General features: G+C 38.1%; 1 protein-coding gene across 3 annotated transcripts in view; it reads left to right on the top strand.

Moving 5' to 3' along the window:
- Nucleotides 1-21,848, top strand: part of LOC117306951 (microphthalmia-associated transcription factor-like) — a 54,861-nt gene that overhangs the window by 21,247 nt on the left and 11,766 nt on the right. For 2 of the 3 annotated variants that reach the window (XM_033791545.1, XM_033791548.1), the window contains 4 exons: nt 7,902-8,108; nt 9,170-9,268; nt 11,269-11,446; nt 20,331-20,406. In XM_033791545.1, coding sequence (XP_033647436.1) covers nt 7,902-8,108; nt 9,170-9,268; nt 11,269-11,446; nt 20,331-20,406 — 560 coding nt within the window. The remainder of the gene's footprint in view (nt 1-7,901; nt 8,109-9,169; nt 9,269-11,268; nt 11,447-20,330; nt 20,407-21,848) is intronic. The other variant, XM_033791546.1, reaches the window with a different exon arrangement.

The raw sequence follows: 21,848 nt of genomic DNA, 5'->3' as shown, positions 1-21,848 counted from the left end.
ACTCCTGATTGCCGAATCTCAATTCGGAATCTTGCCAAAACAACATTAACAAGTGGCTATAAATCTAAGTAAAATGTATAAAACAAGCATAAATGCAAGAGATTGTATGAAGGTAAATGCAATTTATGATAAGGGGAAATGTGAAATAAGTAAATGGAAAAGATCATTACCTGTCGGAGAAATAACATGAAGTTGCCAGATGTGTTTCTTTCGACATCAAAGTATAGAATGATCCGAATTGATAAATTTGAAAATAAAGCCACCGCTGGGGGCCCTTGAACCGGGGTTTGAAGTGTGAATAAATGAATATATTAAGTCAACAAAGAAGCATAAAAAATATGTTTTACACATGTATTTCTGACCTTCACAGTGCAATAATCAATAATGTAATGTGGAAATCGTAGAAAAGCAGGTTATTCATCATTGGACCACATGTAACCTATTTTTCCTCCTGAAAAGTTTTTAGAAACTTATCAGAAAATATAACCTGTTTGATTAAAACCTTAAATTTCCATTTGTACTAAACATCGGTGCCTATTTTGCTGAAAAATCGTATCTCTTTTGAAAGTGTTTAGCCACCGCGGTCACTTCGACCAGCACTAGTGGGTCGAGGCACGCCCGTTTTCCTTTTAAACACAGCGCGGCTAACTCACCAACAGTACCCGCATCGCCCGTAAAGTGAAACGTCTTGCACCAAGACTAGCGCACAGTATTCTTAAACAACCAGTTATAAACAGAGCTCCAGCTGGTCACTATCAACCGTTTAAACACCCCCACGTGATGCGCTCTCCACCAATAGGAATAGCGAAACTTTCTGAGGTATTTATGAATGTGGATTAATCATAAATGTGCCTAAGAGCCCAAGCAAAGATAACATTTGTATTAATTTAGTCCTATCTCAATTTGTGTAAATCTGTGATATGAGTTTTGAAATGTTCAACTACTGGTTTGAACCGTAAGTCACGGTCAAATAGGGTCACAATCTGTGAAGCGTTTGTTAAGTTTTAGAAGTCCTTTGAGATGATGTATAAATTGCGCAACTTAAATGTGTAGTCAGGGCTCATGATTTGTACAACATGTACAGTGTATTTTTAAATACAGATAAAACTTGATTTGATGTACATAGTGTCAATGCCTGAAGATGTCATTAACTACAGTGTACATGTAGATGTACATTGTGTACATGGCAAACAAATCAAACTACTTGTACATTAATGTGTCAAGTTTTTAAGTTGTGTGAGCTAGTGAAGTGTGTCTTTGTTTAAAACAGACAATGGCAGGGAGATGAAAAAGAAGGAGAATAATGAATTAATATATTTATATAAGAAAGGGCGTTCCTGCTGGAGTGCTCGAACACGTTCAAATCTCAGTAACTGCACTTGATATGTTGGAAATTAGATAAGGGAATCAATGTGTGGTGAAGAGGTTTTCAACTAGTGGTTTCTTGTAAGGGAATGCTGTGTGCGTCGCGCGTATTGCGTGATGTGGCAAAACTGTCTCGGCCGTTGCCCTCGACCAATAGGAATGAAGAAACTGTCTTATAAGCACAGGTGCAAACTCGCGTGTCACACCCATGTTTTAACACGGTTTATACACACCCACGTGACGTGCTCTCCACCAATAGGAAAAGCGAAACTGTCTGATGTATTTATGAACTATGTTTTAAAAACAGGCATTTTGGCATCACACATTTTGGGGTTGTCTTCCCATATTGAAACCAAAATTTATTTGTTAACCGGAATGTTAAGAGGAACTGGTCTTCTTAAAATTAAATATCCCAAATTAATGGTCAGCGTCTTCAATAGTGACTGTCTCTCCTAATTAAACTTATACTCTCAGTCAGTAGAGCGTAAGCACATTTAAATGGAAGTTGTTGGTTCAAATCCTGGTCTAGTCAATTTTGTTTTTGTTCAACCACAAACGGTTCCTCTAAATTAAAACTGAATTTAGCCTTGAAACTTACGAGGCAATTGAGCCTCAATAATCATGTTCAAATAACACAATGGAGCTTTATAATTTAAATGTCCTTGGAAATGTCTCTCAAAGATGAATAAAAGTTGCAATGACATCACCTTAAAGTGGTCTTGTTAATTGATACTTTGGGTGAGGACCAACACTTTATCAGCAGGGCTCTAAAAGCACCATGTTAGGATGCTGTTTCAATTGTACCACTGTATCCCTTTTGCAAGTATACGTGTACAACATAAAAGAAGGCACACACTTGAAAACAATGAAAATTACTTTCTTTATTTTGTTAACCTTTTATTAACATTCTGATTTACAAAAGGTTTTATTGCAGGAACTTGGGTATACTCATTTACCCGGTCCACCTTACAGCAAATTTGTTACTGAACGTGTTCATCTTTTTGAAAGCAATTCATGTACATGGATGTGCACACTAGACAAGCAACAGGATGCCTATAATTACTTTGGATCAATGAGGTCACACTTGCTTGATGATTCACTGTTTTTTCCTGTGACTGCAATGGGGTACCATGTCTGGTCTTGGATGATGTGCATTTAATGTACGATTTTATAAACATATCTTTGTATCACAACTAATCAGTGTGACCTCTAGCATTTCTTGAGGGACTTTGCTCAGTTTAAGACTAAAATAAAGTAAAGAAAAAGTTTGTAAAAGTGAACACAGGGGGGTCTAGTTGTTGAAACAAAAAGGAAAGATTATAATGATTTCATACTGAAAATTGCATGATACCCAAATTATATGCTAAGTTTGGTTGTAAACCCTGAAATAAACATTTACAAGTGCTTTGCATTCAATTAGGGTCATGGATAAAGACCTGTCACATTGATTTAAATTTACTTCAATTATTACTGTCGCTTTAGTTTTACATTAATATTTTTTTAACGCAATTCAATCCCAACTCTGGTGTTTCTGATCAGCAGAGTGTGGGTTCGAATCCCCAGCCGTGATACTTGTGTCCTTAAGCAAGACACTTTACCTTGCTTTGCTTTCAGATGGGACGTAAAGCCGTTGGTCCCATGTGAAAAGAGAAGGGATTTGCCCTAGTGTTCCTGGTTGTGGCTGCATCATGCGCCGTAGCACCTTGTAAACTCTTATAAGTGCTTCATGTTTGTGTCTCAGAATCCATCACTGCAATAACCTATCTTTCTGAAAGTTTGTTTGTATACTCAGGGCCTTGAGTACCTTGTTTGGTAGATACGTGCGCTATATAAGACTTTGATATTATTATTATATAGTGTTTGCCTTGTCCTTCCGTGTGTGTGCGTGTGTGTGTTGTGTGCACATCATCTTTGTCCGGCGATATCTCAAGAAGGACTTAGTGTATAAACTCCAAACTTGGTGTGTGGATTGGTAATGTTTTTGGACCCTTCAGATAAATATGAAGCTCATTATGGCTAAAACAAAAGAAATGTTGGCCGAGCAATAACTTGAAAAGGACTTGGAGTATCAACTCCAAACTTGGTTTGTGGATTAGTCATGGCACCGCAGATTAATTTTAAGCTCATTATGGCTATAAACAAAACCCAGAAATAATGTCCGAGCAATAAACTTGGTCATGGGATCCCCCAGAAGCCTTTACAGGGGTTGCCTTAAACATTTCGTAAACCACTAGATTCCCACGGAAATCTGCTCCGTTGACGACCATCCATGCTGCTGACAGAATGTACGTGTTTTGTTGTGTGGTCTTTTGTCAAGGCAGTTGAAACTAGTTTTGTAAGCCATCGCCTACTTTCACCAATAGAGGGCGTCTATTCTCACGCTATCGAATGTTCTGAAATGCCCTCTAGCGTTCAATGTTTCTTACATTTATTGTCACTCGTGAACTAATACGAAGACTGCTAGGCTTACAAGTGCGTTGCATGATGGGATTTTGCGCTGTGTATGCGTGATCGTCGGAAGTTTGCCAACGTTGAGCGGCCTTTCGAGTGATTTTTTAAACCTTTTATCCAAACCTTGAGTGAATGTTTTTACGTTTTATTCGAGCCAGAAAATAATAAATAAACTGTGATAGTTCTGTAGTACTTCTGCCGATATTTTGACTAGTCAGCCGGACTGGCAAGGTGTTTCAGCCGGTCCGTCGCGGTTTCCACTGGCATTTGGCCAGCGGACCACTGTTAAGGTCGAACGCTGCGGCCTATTGTTTTTGGACCCCCCTAAATTAAATATTAAGGTCCTTATGGCTCAACCAAAAGAAATGTTGTCCGAGCAATAACTTGGCTTATTACTTCCAAACTTGGTTTGTGGATTACTTTAGTGAACCCCCAAAAGCCTTTTGTTTTGTGACCCTCTCAGGTAAATAGTAAGGTCATTTTGGCTTAAACAATAAATCAAAAAGGACTTTGTGTAGCAACTCCAATCTCAGCAGGGCATTTGTGTTGTCAACACACCATTCGGGTTTAAATTTGCATTGGAGATAAAGAATATAAATTTTTGTTTTACCCGTTTGCACCGATGTGTGATAGCACTGTTTACTGTACCTCATACATATTCATGACCGAGAGTCAAGTTCTTATTGGTCCATTCATCACCACGTGCCAGGTGTTAATTTTGAGAGTTACCAAGCGTGCACGTCAGTATTCACGCAAGTGGTAAATATGTGCATGACGAGTAATAGTTCCCCGGGAGCTATTCTGCATTTCATACGCACTACCATTGCAAATTGTCATCCCCGGGCGCTATTGATCTTGGTACTGTTTTGTATACACGTACGAACAGCGCTCTCTTAGCGACATCCAACACATGCAAACTTATCATGTGCATTTTGTTTCACAGTAATCATTTTCTCTTGCTCCAAACTCATGTTCCGGTAACTGAATATGTATGATAGTAAAACAAATATAACATGGTTAATTTTGCGTGACTAGTTGATGAGCTCCCCTTGGTACACAAACTAGTTCCCTTGGCTTCGCCTCTGGAACTAGTTTGTCAGATTTCAAAACCTCGGGGAGCTAATATCAACTAGTCACCCTCAATATTTGTGTAATACTTGGGTGGGATTCGTACCCACGACCATTGTAATTCTATACCACCAAGATTGCCTGGTAGCAAGAGGCAGTTCGAATCTTAGGTTTATGTTAAACTTAAAAGTTTAAGAGTTTACACGTACAACGTGTAGTGTGTGCTGTGCTGAGTCGTGCTCCAGTGCTCATCCTATATATGTGTAGTGTGTGCTGTGCTGAGTCGTGCTCCAGTGCTCATCCTATATATGTGTAGTGTGTGCTGTGCGGAGTCGTGCTCCAGTGCTCATCCTATATATGTGTAGTGTGTGCTGTGCGGAGTCGTGCTCCAGTGCTCATCCTATATCTGTGTAGTGTGTGCTGTGCGGAGTCGTGCTCCAGTGCTCATCCTATATATGTGTAGTGTGTGCTGTGCTGAGTCGTGCTCCAGTGCTCATCCTATATATGTGTAGTGTGTGCTGTGCGGAGTCGTGCTCCAGTGCTCATCCTATATATGTGTAGTGTGTGCTGTGCGGAGTCGTGCTCCAGTGCTCATCCTATATATGTGTAGTGTGTGCTGTGCGGAGTCGTGCTCCAGTGTTCATCCTATATATGTGTAGTGTGTGCTGTGCGGAGTCGTGCTCCAGTGCTCATCCTATATATGTGTAGTGTGTGCTGTGCTGAGTCGTCCTCCAGCGTCATCCTATATATGTGTAGTGTGTGCTGTGCGGAGTCGTGCTCCAGTGCTCATCCTATATACGTGTAGTGTATGCTGTGCTGAGTCGTGCTCCAGTGCTCATCCTATATATGTGTAGTGTGTGCTGTGCGGAGTCGTGCTCCAGTGCTCATCCTATATATGTGTAGTGTGTGCTGTGCGGAGTCGTGCTCCAGTGCTCATCCTATATATGTGTAGTGTGTGCTGTGCTGAGTCGTGCTCCAGTGCTCATCCTATATACGTGTAGTGTGTGCTGTGCTGAGTCGTGCTCCAGTGCTCATCCTATATATGTGTAGTGTATGCTGTGCGGAGTCGTGCTCCAGTGCTCATCCTATATATGTGTAGTGTGTGCTGTGCGGAGTCGTGCTCCAGTGCTCATCCTATATATGTGTAGTGTGTGCTGTGCTGAGTCGTGCTCCAGTGCTCATCCTATATACGTGTAGTGTGTGCTGTGCTGAGTCATGCTCCAGTGCTCATCCTATATATGTGTAGTGTGTGCTGTGCGGAGTCGTGCTCCAGTGCTCATCCTATATATGTGTAGTGTGTGCTGTGCGGAGTCGTGCTCCAGTGCTCATCCTATATATGTGTAGTGTGTGCTGTGCGGAGTCGTGCTCCAGTGCTCATCCTATATATGTGTAGTGTGTGCTGTGCGGAGTCGTGCTCCAGTGCTCATCCTATATATGTGTAGTGTGTGCTGTGCGGAGTCGTGCTCCAGTGCTCATCCTATATATGTGTAGTGTTTGCTGTGCGGAGTCGTGCTCCAGTGCTCATCCTATATATGTGTAGTGTGTGCTGTGCTGAGTCGTGCTCCAGTGCTCATCCTATATATGTGTAGTGTGTGCTGTGCGGAGTCGTGCTCAAGTGCTCATCCTATATACGTGTAGTGTGTGCTGTGCGGAGTCGTGCTCCAGTGCTCATCCTATATATGTGTAGTGTGTGCTGTGCGGAGTCGTGCTCCAGTGCTCATCCTATATATGTCATGATGACGTTATCACCGGTCACGTGACGCCATCTTAAAGTTGTGCTATGTTAAATGTTTGAAAATCTGTATCAAATCAGCCACATGAGACCGTAGGTTTCTGTTTGAGGGATTGGGTAGGGATAAATTAGGTCTGCGTGACCTCTACTTCCAGTCGAAACTGGAAGTGCCTTGTAATTCAAAAGTGGCAAAAGTTGTGAAGTTGCTTTTAACTATGTTAGTGTCTGGAAAGGGTGGGCAGTTAAAAAAAAAAATTATATATGCAACACTGTTGTGTAAGTAAAATCTCAAGCTCCTAATACAGTGGCTTGTAAAAATACAAGTAATTGCTACAGTATGTTAGTACAATGTCGTTTTTATTTATACGTCTATAAGTGAAAGGTAATCCAGCGAGCAAAATGTTCATGCCTGATCTTTGACTTTTCAGTCTTCTTGCTAATGCTGGACCTTTAACTTGATAAGTAATTGCTGGTTTTTATTTATTCGGCCCATTGTGTCTCCAGTTTGCCATTTTCCCACCATTTCGCTCTTGCTAACTGCAAATCTTTCTTGTGGTAAGAATTTGTTCATTGAACCAGAATACTTTAGTTTGGACCGTGACTGATCTTGTTTTCCAAGGTGCCTGTTTATCCAAACTTTCACATACAGTCCTTTCATATTGCCTGACATGGGAATCCAAGCTAAATGAGTTCCTGTCGCTGGAAAACTAACCTTTTTCCACTGTCGTCTCTCTACAGTGACTGTTGGGACTTTTGGCTTGCACAGACTCAAGTTACACATAATTGCATAATGGTCTGATAATTCAGGTAGAATACCAAAGTTTGAGACAATAGGTGGGGTGATGTCACGAGTTATGACAAGGTCCAAAATGTGGTTAATGTCATTGGGCTTTTTGTGTTTTGTCAACACACCAGTTTTGTGTTTTTAAATACTTAAGGACCAAACAATGTATTTACAAAAAAGAGAGTGATAGAATTACTTCTTTAAATTACTTTTAATTTGTTTTATGCCAAAGGAGTGTAAAAACTTGTCGGGAACTAAAAGTATTGGATTGGACATGACATCTGCAGCAAATTTCACTCATCTTTAGGCAAAATTCGCAGTTTCTTAAAGTTTCGTGAAATTGGCTGCGTGTCTTACAAGGTCCAAAAGAGGACAGAAGGGGAAAACTATTGATATTCTTCAGTGAAACAAGGTTTAATCATAAACCTGAACATTTAAACATGTAAGTAGCTTGTAAAGCCAATTTCTTTTTATTTCCTTTGTTATGCTTGGTTATTTCAGGTGACCACCAAACTTGAGAACCCGACGCGGTATTACATCAAGCAATCCCAAAAGCGTCAAGTTGAACAGTATCTGTCAGCTTCTGCATCGCAATCAAGAATGTCTCCTCATTTACTCAATTGCAGCCCTACTTCAAATTCCCCATCACGCAAACAGAGTGGATCAATCTCCAGTGTACCCAACAGTCCCATGTCAACTACGCAAGAGGTATAGTACTTGATGTGTATATTTTAAGTAATTTTCCAATTTACGTAGGGGAATAATTTAAGATTGATTTCAAAGGTGTTTAAAAAGTATCTAATAAGATACCAAATGGACTACTACGTCTTTTCGTCTAAAATAATTGAAATATTTTTGCAATTAAAATGTTATATCTTTAGCTAAAGAACATTCCGAGTTGAAGCAAGAACTGTTAGCTTTTTTCTTCAATGAGCAGGTCGAGGTTGGTCATATATCATCACATTATAAACACGATTAACACTACAGCCTCCATACCAAAGATCACCTAGGTATGGCTGCAGGCTCAAGATGTTGTAGTCTCAGATCAGATGACGATCTGTTACAGAAGGCAGCACTTTTGGTATTGTGTTTACAAACCTTTGCTAATTCATGTAGTGTGTACTTGTGCACTGCGAAGGTTGTGCTCTGAGCGAAATGGCCATAGACCATGTAAACATCAGACCAGCCCCAACTACCCTGGCAGCAACTGCAGTTGGACATTTTTGGCCCAATTGAAACTGCTCCCCAGAATCAGGGTTTTTCTGGTGGTGTTCCATGATCTCCACTCGAAGTGGCCGGAAATCACTCAAACGGTTCCATGGCCACCTCGATCCTGCAGCAAATGTTCACAAAAGGGGGCCTCCCAGAGGTCATCATCACTGACAATGGACCTTGGAACAGTTCTCAGTTTTCCTCGTTCGTCACTCACTGCCGCACAGCCAGGTACAACTCCCAAAGCAAAGTTGGTGTTGAACGTTTTTATAGCGTCATCAAAGATGACATGCCCTAACAGGAAAGACACCAGTATCGTGTTTTCAATGATCATAGTCTACGAACTCCCACCAAACTTCTTGTTTTTAGTACTGTTGTAATATCCCCTCGCTATTGTACAGTTGTGAAACTTGGGTTACATATCGCAGAAACCTGCTGACATTGGAATGCTACCACCAGCGCTGCCTCAGAAGGATTCTTAACAACAAATGGGAGTATAACATATAAAGTGAGATATAAAAACCCAGCGAGTCAACTCTCTTTTTTATTTCATACAGGTGGATGATATTTTAGATGAAGTGATAAGTTTGGAATCAAGCATAGGAGAAGATGCACTTAGTCAATACCTTCAAGACCCGGTAATGATGCCATCTACGGTAAAAACATGTTACACTTTGTATAATTTCCATTGTTTATATTTTGATTCCTACACTTGTTGTAATACTGTGCAAGTCTAGCGTGTATGATAATGAGAAAACAAGTCCAACAAGAACTATTTGTTTTACTAAATCAAATTAGCCAGTTAAATTTATATTTATACCAAATTCTTAAAGAAAAAACCCATCTCAATTCCTTGATGATGCCATCAATTTACAACTTCACATATACCACACATGTTCTCTGAACTAAAGTTTGGAACGATTACCATAGACATTGGTTTGCAACTTCACCATAGATATGAAGTAAAAGGTGCATTTGGAACTGATTTAAGCTTGCCACTAGAGGGCACTGCTTGATTTTATGACATCAGGGGTACTATGTTCTTTTACTGTACCCTAGCTAGACACTAATATCTTAAAAGCAACTAAAAAAGAAAAGAAAAAGTTGAACTACAAAGCATTTCTGGTTTCAATTGGAAGTAATGGTCGAATGAGTACTTCCAAAGAATACCTTCAAAGCTTTTATATCAAAAAATATCTTTTTTGCTGTAGCTACAATAGCTACATGTACCATGGTTCTCAAAATATGAATTTTGTAACAGTTGAAAATTTTAACACGGTCTATGTATGTTGTTATCATCTTAAAAATGTGTGGCTCCATTTACACTCAAGGTCTAACAGGCATGTGAGACTTCCGCGTTTACGCAGAAATCCGCGTTTTGAATTTTCCCATTCCGTGTTTTTGATGCGGGCTCCGCGTTTTTCCCAACTCTGCCATGAATGGCCGGTCCGCGGTTTTACATTTTTTGTCATCAAGATTCAAGCAGCAAGTAATTTTACTGCACAACACACACACAGAGCAGAGAAAGGGAACCTGTCATCTTAGTCTTTGACTAAAGCCGTTTTTCGTTTTTCGTTAAGCACGATAGATACTTTTGCCCATGTCGTTGTCCCGTTCCACCAAGAGAGGGCGCTTTACTGAAAACTGTATTAAAAAGCCAACACCTTGAGCCAAGACTAGGCGCACACTGTCTTTCACGTTGACAAGTTGGAAACTAAATAATGGTATCCTGGTGTCATGTGTTTTCAGTAGGATAACAGGAAAATTGTTCACAATCAAAAACTAAAGGATTAAAAAAAAAAATTCATCTATCCAACTTTTTTAGAATCTGGAGATATCGCACGGCATGACAGTCAAACACCCCAACCCCCTTGAAGCACAAACACTTTAAAATAGTCTGTTTTCCCCCATTTCAGACCATTAATGTTTGGTTTCAGGGGTTATCACCAATCTATGATATTTTCTCTCTAATGAAGACATATTATTTATTACGTTTATCAGAATGTATTACTGTCTGCAATTTTTTTACTTAAAATGTTTTAATTTTCCCCCCGTATTGGCACACCATAGAATCCCAATAAGCAACCACACCAAGTGATATATCTATTGATCAAAGGAGAATGAAACTCAATCTAGCAGATAATAATTTTGTTTTGAAATTTAGAGGTTGGATGATGTTTCTTAGACTCATTTAATTGTTGGCATAATAATGCACTAGTGATTTTTTACAAAAATTCATCATTTTATAAATGTTTGAGCATAACCTACGTGACTCGGCCTTAAAGGTGCACCTTTTGAAGTGATATATATCTCAAACTAATAATGCGATCATGTTGAAACTTGGTAGGTTGTTGGATATTGGCAAGTTCGCCTGAATTGTGAAATTACGTCATGATTTTTAAAGATTTTTTCATTTTTGCACCTTTAACTCATGAATTGCTATCTGAACATGGTATCATCAATTTTTTTAAATCGTATTTATGCCAGATTGAGCAAATTGGTTTGAATACACAACAAATTTCAAACTCAGATGAGAATTAAAAAATTTTATGGACAAAACAGCTCTGCATTTGTGCACAATTGCAATCGTGTCTAGTTTGTAGTTGTGTGTGTCATGCAAATAAAAACAAGTGTTGTTTGTCTGATCATGTTTAAGATGCCAGTACACACATATCTAGACCAGTTGAGTCCTACTGGTGGTATGACACCTGCTGCTGTTCCTACTCAGTCAGTCTCATGCCCAGCTGACCTGAACCAAATCAAGCAAGAACCTTTTCAAGAGCAAGTACGAGCTATAGCTAAAGAACGACAGAAGAAGGACAATCACAACATGAGTAAGTTCATATACACCATTGTTCTTTATTGTTGCCTGCTGTGATGAGGGTACTTGTGTGCCATTTGCCCCTGATGGTGTACAAAAACCCATGTACAGGTACATCCCCAACAGACAAGACCAGTCTATACTCATCATGTTAACATACATCACAAACAGACAAGACCAGTCTAAACTCATCTTGTTAACATACATCACAAACAGACAAGACCAGTCTGTACTCATCTTGTTAACATACATCACAAACAGACAAGACCAGTCTAAACTCATCTTGTTAACATACATCACAAACAGACAAGACCAGTCTGTACTCATCTTGTTAACACACAACACCAACAGACAAGACCAGTCTAAACTCATCTTGTTAACATACATCACAAACAGACAAGACCAATCTAAACTCATCTTGTTAACATACATCACAAACAGACAAGACCAGTCTAAACTCATCTTGTTAACATACAACACCAACAGACAAGACCAGTCTAAACTCATCTTGTTAACATACATCACAAACAGACAAGAACAGACTGTACTCATCATGTTAACATACACCACAAACAGACGAGACCAGTCTAAACTCATCTTGTTAACATACAACACCAACAGACGAGACCAGTCTAAACTCATCTTGTTAACATACAACACCAACGGACAAGACCAGTGTAAACTCTCATCTTGTTAACATACAACACCAAGAGACAAGACCAGTCTGTACTCATCTTGTTAACATACATCACAAACAGACAAGACCAGTCTATACTCATCATGTTAACATACACCACAAACAGACGAGACCAGTGTAAACTCTCATCTTGTTAACATACAACACCAAGAGACAAGACCAGTCTGTACTCATCTTGTTAACATACATCACAAACAGACAAGACCAATCTAAACTCATCTTGTTAACATACAACACCAACGGACAAGACCAGTGTAAACTCTCATCTTGTTAACATACAACACCAAGAGACAAGACCAGTCTGTACTCATCTTGTTAACATACATCACAAACAGACAAGAACAGTCTATACTCATCATGTTAACATACACCACAAACAGACGAGACCAGTCTAAACTCATCTTGTTAACATACAACACCAACGGACAAGACCAGTGTAAACTCTCATCTTGTTAACATACAACACAAACAGACAAGACCAATCTAAACTCGTCTAGTTAACATACATCACAAACAGACAAGACCAGTCTAAACTCATCTTGTTAACATACATCACAAACAGACAAGACCAGTACAGACAAGACCAGTCTAAACTCATCTTGTTAACATACATCACGAACAGACAAGACCAGTCTAAACTCATCTTGTTAACATACAACACCAACAGACAAGACCAGTCTAAACTCATAGACTCATCTTGTTAACATATATCACAAACAGACAAGACCAATCTAAACTCATCTAGTTAACATACATCACAAACAGACAAGACCAGTCTGTACTCATCTTGTTAACATACAACACCAACAGACAAGACCAGTCTAAACTCATCTTGTTAACATACATCACCAACAGACAAGACCAATCTAAACTACATCACAAACAGACAAGACCAATCTAAACTCATCTTGTTAACATACATCACAAACAGACAAGACCAGTACAGACAAGACCAGTATAAACTCATCATGTTAACATACACCACAAACAGACAAGACCAGTCTGTACTCATCTTGTTAACATACATCACAAACAGACAAGACCAATCTAAACTCATCTTGTTAACATACATCACAAACAGACAAGACCAGTCTATACTCATCATGTTAACATACACCACAAACAGACGAGACCAGTCTAAACTCATCTTGTTAACATACAACACCAACGGACAAGACCAGTGTAAACTCTCATCTTGTTAACATACAACACCAAGAGACAAGACCAGTCTAAACTCATCTTGTTAACATACATCACAAACAGACAAGACCTGTCTGTACTCATCTTGTTAACATACAACACCAACAGACAAGACCAGTCTAAACTCATCTTGTTAACATACATCACCAACAGACAAGACCAATCTAAACTACATCACAAACAGACAAGACCAATCTAAACTCATCTTGTTAACATACATCACAAACAGACAAGACCAGTACAGACAAGACCAGTACAGACAAGACCAGTTTAAACTCATCATGTTAACATACACCACAAACAGACAAGACCAGTCTGTACTCATCTTGTTAACATACATCACAAACAGACAAGACCAATCTAAACTCATCTTGTTAACATACATCACAAACAGACAAGACCAGTACAGACAAGACCAGTCTAAACTCATCTTGTTAACATACATCACAAACAGACAAGACCAGTCTGTACTCATCTTGTTAACATACAACACCAACAGACAAGACCAGTCTAAACTCATCTTGTTAACATACATCACCAACAGACAAGACCAATCTAAACTACATCACAAACAGACGAGACCAATCTAAACTCATCTTGTTAACATACATCACAAACAGACAAGACCAGTACAGACAAGACCAGTATAAACTCATCATGTTAACATACACCACAAACAGACAAGACCAGTCTGTACTCATCTTGTTAACATACATCACAAACAGACAAGACCAATCTAAACTCATCTTGTTAACATACATCACAAACAGACAAGACCAGTACAGACAAGACCAGTCTAAACTCATCTTGTTAACATACATCACAAACAGACAAGACCAGTCTGTACTCATCTTGTTAACATACAACACCAACAGACAAGACCAGTCTAAACTCATCTTGTTAACATACATCACAAACAGACAAGACCAATCTAAACTCATCCTGTTAACATACACCACCAACAGACAAGACCAGTCTCAACTCATCTTGACATCACAAACATACAAGACCAGTCTAAACTCATCTTGTTAACATACATCACAAACATACAAGACCAGTCTGTACTCATCTTGTTAACATACATCACAAACAGACAAGACCAGTCTGTACTCATCTTGTTAATATACAACACCAACAGACAAGACCAGTCTAAACTCATCTTGTTAACATATATCACAAACAGACTAGACCAATCTAAACTCATCTTGTTAACATACATCACAAACAGACAAGAGCAGTCTAAACTCATCTTGTTAACATACAACACCAACAGACAAGACCAGTCTAAACTCATCTTGTTAACATACATCACAAACATACAAGACCAGTCTAAACTCATCTTGTTAACATACAACACCAACATACAAGACCAGTCTAAACTCATATTGTTAACATACATCACAAACAGACAAGACCAGTACAGACAAGACCAATCTAAACTCATCTTGTTAACATACATCACAAACAGACAAGACCAATCTAAACTCATCCTGTTAACATACACCACCAACAGACAAGACCAGTCTCAACTCATCTTGACATCACAAACATACAAGACCAGTCTAAACTCATCTTGTTAACATACATCGCAAACAGACAAGACCAATCTAAACTCATCTAGTTAACATACATCACAAACATACAAGACCAGTCTGTACTCATCTTGTTAACATACATCACAAACAGACAAGACCAGTCTGTACTCATCTTGTTAACATACAACACCAACAGACAAGACCAGTCTAAACTCATCTTGTTAACATACATCACAAACATACAAGACCAGTCTAAACTCATCTTGTTAACATACAACACCAACATACAAGACCAGTCTAAACTCATATTGTTAACATACATCAAAAACAGACAAGACCAGTACAGACAAGACCAATCTAAACTCATCTTGTTAACATACAACACCAACAGACAATACCAAGTCTATACTCATCTTGTTAACATACATCACAAACAGACAAGACCAATCTAAACTCATCTTGTTAACATACAACACCAACGGACAAGACCAGTCTAAACTCATCTTGTTAACATACATCACAAACATACAAGACCAGTCTAAACTAATATTGTTAACATACATCACAAACAGACAAGAACAGTCTATACTCATCTTGTTAACATACATCACAAACATACAAGACCAGTCTAAACTCATCTTGTTAACATACAACACCAACATACAAGACCAGTCTAAACTCATATTGTTAACATACATCAAAAACAGACAAGACCAGTACAGACAAGACCAATCTAAACTCATCTTGTTAACATACACCACCAACAGACAATACCAAGTCTATACTCATCTTGTTAACATACATCACAAACAGACAATACCAGTCTAAACTAATATTGTTAACAAACATCACAAACAGACAAGACCAGTCTAAACTCATCTTGTTAACATACATCACAAACAGACAAGACCAATCTAAACTCATCTTGTTAACATACAACACCAACAGACAAGACCAGTCTAAACTCATCTTGTTAACATACAACACCAACAGACAATACCAAGTCTATACTCATCTTGTTAACATACATCACAAACAGACAAGACCAATCTAAACTCATCTTGTTAACATACAACACCAACGGACAAGACCAGTCTAAACTCATCTTGTTAACATACATCACAAACATACAAGACCAGTCTAAACTAATATTGTTAACATACATCACCAACAGACAAGAACAGTCTATACTCATCTTGTTAACATACATCACAAACATACAAGACCAGTCTAAACTAATATTGTTAACATACATCACAAACAGACAAGACCAGTACAGACAAGACCATACTAAACTCATCTTGTTAACATACATCACCAACAGACAAGAACAGTCTATACTCATCTTGTTAACATACATCACAAACATACAAGACCAGTCTAAATTAATATTGTTAACATACATCACAAACAGACAAGACCAGTACAGACAAGACCATACTAAACTCATCTTGTTAACATACATCACCAACAGACAATACCAGTCTATACTCATCTTGTTAACATACATCACAAACAGACAAGACCAATCTAAACTCATCTTGTTAACATACAACACCAACAGACAAAACCAGTCTATACTCATCTTGTTAACATACATCACAAACAGACAAGACCAGTCTATACTCATCATGTTAACATACACCACAAACAGACAAGACCAGTGTAAACTCATCTTGTTAACATACAACACCAACATACAAGACCAGTCTAAACTCATATTGTTAACATACATCAAAAACAGACAAGACCAGTACAGACAAGACCAATCTAAACTCATCTTGTTAACATACACCACCAACAGACAATACCAAGTCTATACTCATCTTGTTAACATACATCACAAACAGACAAGACCAATCTAAACTCATCTTGTTAACATACAACACCAACAGACAAGACCAGTCTAAACTCATCTTGTTAACATACAACACCAACAGACAATACCAAGTCTATACTCATCTTGTTAACATACATCACAAACAGACAAGACCAATCTAAACTCATCTTGTTAACATACAACACCAACGAACAAGACCAGTCTAAACTCATCTTGTTAACATACATCACAAACATACAAGACCAGTCTAAACTAATATTGTTAACATACATCACCAACAGACAAGAACAGTCTATACTCATCTTGTTAACATACATCACAAACATACAAGACCAGTCTAAACTAATATTGTTAACATACATCACAAACAGACAAGACCAGTACAGACAAGACCATACTAAACTCATCTTGTTAACATACATCACCAACAGACAAGAACAGTCTATACTCATCTTGTTAACATACATCACAAACATACAAGACCAGTCTAAATTAATATTGTTAACATACATCACAAACAGACAAGACCAGTACAGACAAGACCATACTAAACTCATCTTGTTAACATACATCACCAACAGACAATACCAGTCTATACTCATCTTGTTAACATACATCACAAACAGACAAGACCAATCTAAACTCATCTTGTTAACATACAACACCAACAGACAAAACCAGTCTATACTCATCTTGTTAACATACATCACAAACAGACAATACCAGTCTATACTCATCTTGTTAACATACACCACAAACATACAAGACCAGTCTGTACTCATCTTGTTAACATACATCACAAACAGACAAGAACAGTCTATACTCATCATGTTAACATACACCACAAACAGACGAGACCAGTCTAAACTCATCTTGTTAACATACAACACCAACGGACAAGACCAGTGTAAACTCTCATCTTGTTAACATACAACACCAACAGACAAGACCAGTCTAAACTCATCTTGTTAACATACACCACAAACATACAAGACCAGTCTATACTCATCTTGTTAACATACATCACAAACAGACAAGACCAATCTAAACTCATCTTGTTAACATACATCACAAACAGACAAGACCAGTCTATACTCATCTTGTTAACATACATCACAAACATACAAGACCAGTCTAAACTCATATTGTTAACATACATCACAAACAGACAAGACCAGTACAGACAAGACCAGTCTATACTCATCATGTTAACATACACCACAAACAGACAAGACCAGTCTGTACTCATCTTGTTAACACACAACACCAACAGACAAGACCAGTCTAAACTCATCTTGTTAACATACATCACAAACAGACAAGACCAATCTAAACTCATCTTGTTAACATACAACACCAACAGACAAGACCAGTCTAAACTCATCTTGTTAACATACATCACAAACAGACAAGACCAGTCTATACTCATCTTGTTAACACACAACACCAACAGACAAGACCAGTCTAAACTCATCTTGTTAACATACATCACAAACAGACAAGACCAATCTAAACTCATCTTGTTAACATACATCACAAACAGACAAGACCAGTCTATACTCATCTTGTTAACATACATCACAAACAGACAAGACCAGTCTATACTCATCTTGTTAACACACAACACCAACAGACAAGACCAGTCTAAACTCATCTTGTTAACATACATCACAAACAGACAAGACCAGTCTAAACTCATCTTGTTAACATACATCACCAACAGACAATACCAGTCTATACTCATCTTGTTAACATACATCACAAACATACAAGACCAGTCTGTACTCATCTTGTTAACATACATCACAAACAGACAAGACCATGTAAACTCATCTTGTTAACATACATCACGAACAGACAAGACCAGTCTAAACTCATCTTGTTAACATACAACACCAACAGACAAGACCAGTCTAAACTCATCTTGTTAACATACAACACCAACAGACAATACCAGTCTAAACTAATATTGTTAACATACATCACAAACAGACAAGACCAGTCTAAACTCATCTTGTTAACATATATCATCAGCAGACAAGACCAATCTAAACTCATCTTGTTAACATACATCACCAACAGACAAGACCAGTCTAAACTCATCTTGTTAACATATATCATCAGCAGACAAGACCAATCTAAACTCATCTTGTTAACATACATCACAAACAGACAAGACCAGTCTATACTCATCTTGTTAACATACATCACAAACAGACAAGACCAATCTAAACTCATCTTGTTAACATACATCACAAACAGACAAGACCAGTCTAAACTCATCTTGTTAACATATATCATCAGCAGACAAGACCAATCTAAACTCATCTTGTTAACATACATCACAAACAGACAAGACCAGTCTATACTCATCTTGTTAACATACATCACAAACAGACAAGACCAATCTAAACTCATCTTGTTAACATACATCACAAACAGACAAGACCAGTCTAAACTCATCTTGTTAACATATATCATCAGCAGACAAGACCAATCTAAACTCATCTTGTTAACATACATCACAAACAGACAAGACCAATCTAAACTCATCTTGTTAACATACAACACCAACGGACAAGACCAGTCTAAACTCATCTTGTTTACATACATCACAAACAGACGAGACCAGTGTAAACTCATCATGTTAACATACATCACCAAATGCATATCAGCAAACATCACCACCATTCTAACCAAGTTTGCTACTCTATTTGGTCCCCAGTGTCAAGTTACAGGTACATGAGCCACTAATTCATGTCATCATCTTCCTATACTGTGAAGAAACCTCCTCTGGAGTATACTCTTTACATCTACCTCTTGTGCTGACAACTTTGTCCATGGAATTCCTCCTATATATATTTATCCACCAGATTCCTTGACTCACCCAAGATACTTGAAAAAAGCATCCCTCATTGACCCATCATTGGCAAAACACCTCACAAAACATCTGTGTTTTTGGTGGGTAACTCTATTCCATGTCTTGAACACTGACCAGTTTGTCCAAAACATTAAGAACCTTATTCTGTATAGCACGTATAGTCTCCAAAGACACAATGTACATGTCATTGTTAGCTTTGATGTTAGTGTAGCAACATCTTGCAAACCATAACTAGCACACTCAACCAAAATCATCCACACATCAGTGAACACACATATACCCACTTCCCATCCAAACATTAAACCATAGAACATTTCATTTATTTCAGTGTAATTCCAAAATGCAATGCTCTTTGGAGTAAAAGTTCTTGCTTTTATTAGACTGGACCTTTCAACATTATGTAAGAGAGATTTAATTTTCTATGGTTTTCTTATTTTTTTTATGGGTTTGAACAGTAAGATCTGTGTTTGTTTGTCTAATTCTCTACCTTTTTTTCAAGCAGATAGTATTCAGCAGATCTTGCCTTTATGCAAGTACATTAAAGTAAGCCTATATCTTTCCATGGCTGTGTCTTTACCATGTGTTAAAGCCATTTGGAGCAGCAACTGTATACCTGGATGGCTAACTTGCATTTCAATAGCAAAACATTTTATAGAATGAACAATCGGGTGTGACTGCTTGCATAACTTTAAACTACCTTGATTTACCAACAAACATTTCGATGGTATTCTTTGTTGTTTTCAGTTGAGAGAAGAAGACGCTTTAACATCAATGACAGAATCAAAGAGTTGGGAACTCTTATTCCAAAGAACATTGATCCGTGAGTTGAATGTTTTTTAGTTTTATTGTACAATTATATAACTCAGGAAGACCTGTTAGTGTTTTCAGAGTCCTAGCTTAAAGATCGATCCTAGGACTTAGAACGAGTCCTAGCTTAAAGATCGATCCTAGGACTTACAACGAGTCCTAGCTTAAAGATCGATCCTAGGACTTAGAACGAGTCCTAGCTTAAAGATCGATCCTAGGTAAGACCAATTGTAGGAGCGATTTCACAGCAGAACCTGTTATAAGCAGGCAAGTCCCAACTAGGATAAACCCACAAACAAATTCTCGAATGAGGCTGAAAATGCTTTTGCAATGGCTTTTTGATGAATGTTTTGCCTAGTTCATGAAATGGTCAAATGATTTGCACATCGAATGATTGTTTATTCTTCTTCAGAAAAACAGACCGTGGGCCATTTTCTTTTTGCTCAGTGGCGACAAAAAAGGCAAAATACTAAGTTTGATTTCAGACCTTTATGTTTGAATAGTCAATGAGTGTGTTCTAATATGGTCCACATGTAGGTAAGCTGTTTAATATTGATAATGAGTAAAATGAGGAAAAGAAATGCAAATTGAGTGTAAAAACTGTGAAGGAACATGCCGTGATTGTGATGAGTTTCCCCCGTTGTCTGCAGCAACCCTGCCGTGTCAATTATCAGTAACGTTAAATGATTTGCATGGATATTAAAGTAGAAATGTACGCCAATCAGTTTGTCACAATCAGTTTCTCAGTTTCTTCGCTGTGACAGACTAGTCAGTTTCTCCGCTGTGACAGACTAGTCAGTTTCTCCGCTGTGACAGACTAGTCAGTTTCTCCGCTGTGACAGACTAGTCAGTTTCTCCGCTGTGACAGACTAGTCAGTTTCTCCGCTGTGACAGACTAGTCAGTTTCTCTGCTGTGACAGACTAGTCAGTTTCTCCGCTGTGACAGACTAGTCAGTTTCTCCGCTGTGACAGACTAGTCAGTTTCTTCGTAGCGCCCGCCTCTCTGTCCGCGGTCAGTGCAGCCAACCAACAGTAGCAGCGCCACAATGTAATACCTTTCAATTTAGTCCAAAAATGGTTTATTAAAACATGTATCGCAGTTTATAACTTGCAGTTAGAGACGAACACCGTTCATTGATTACACACAAATTCAACATATCTGTTATGGTGCATAACTCAAGACATTTTTATATTAAAACAGTTTACAGAAAACACAATGAATATTACTGGTACCTTAACCAGCGGGTTGGACATTGGAGACATTGGAGACATCAAAAAGTAATGTTATCATTCTTAAATAATACAACATTTCTTTGAAGGATTAATGATCGTTCTTTACATTAATTCCAAAAAATATTAAAACCAGAAATATCTCACGGACACAAGTTAACTTGGCACATAGTTCATTTTAATATTATTTTGTTATTATTGGTTTGTTAAAAATTCAAACATTGC

The sequence above is a fragment of the Asterias rubens genome, chromosome 2, assembly GCF_902459465.1.
Source record: "Asterias rubens chromosome 2, eAstRub1.3, whole genome shotgun sequence".
In the NCBI taxonomy this organism is placed as follows: Eukaryota; Metazoa; Echinodermata; class Asteroidea; order Forcipulatida; family Asteriidae; genus Asterias; species Asterias rubens.
Note: the sequence above shows the minus strand (reverse complement) of the source record. Positions and strands in the feature narration are given on the sequence as shown.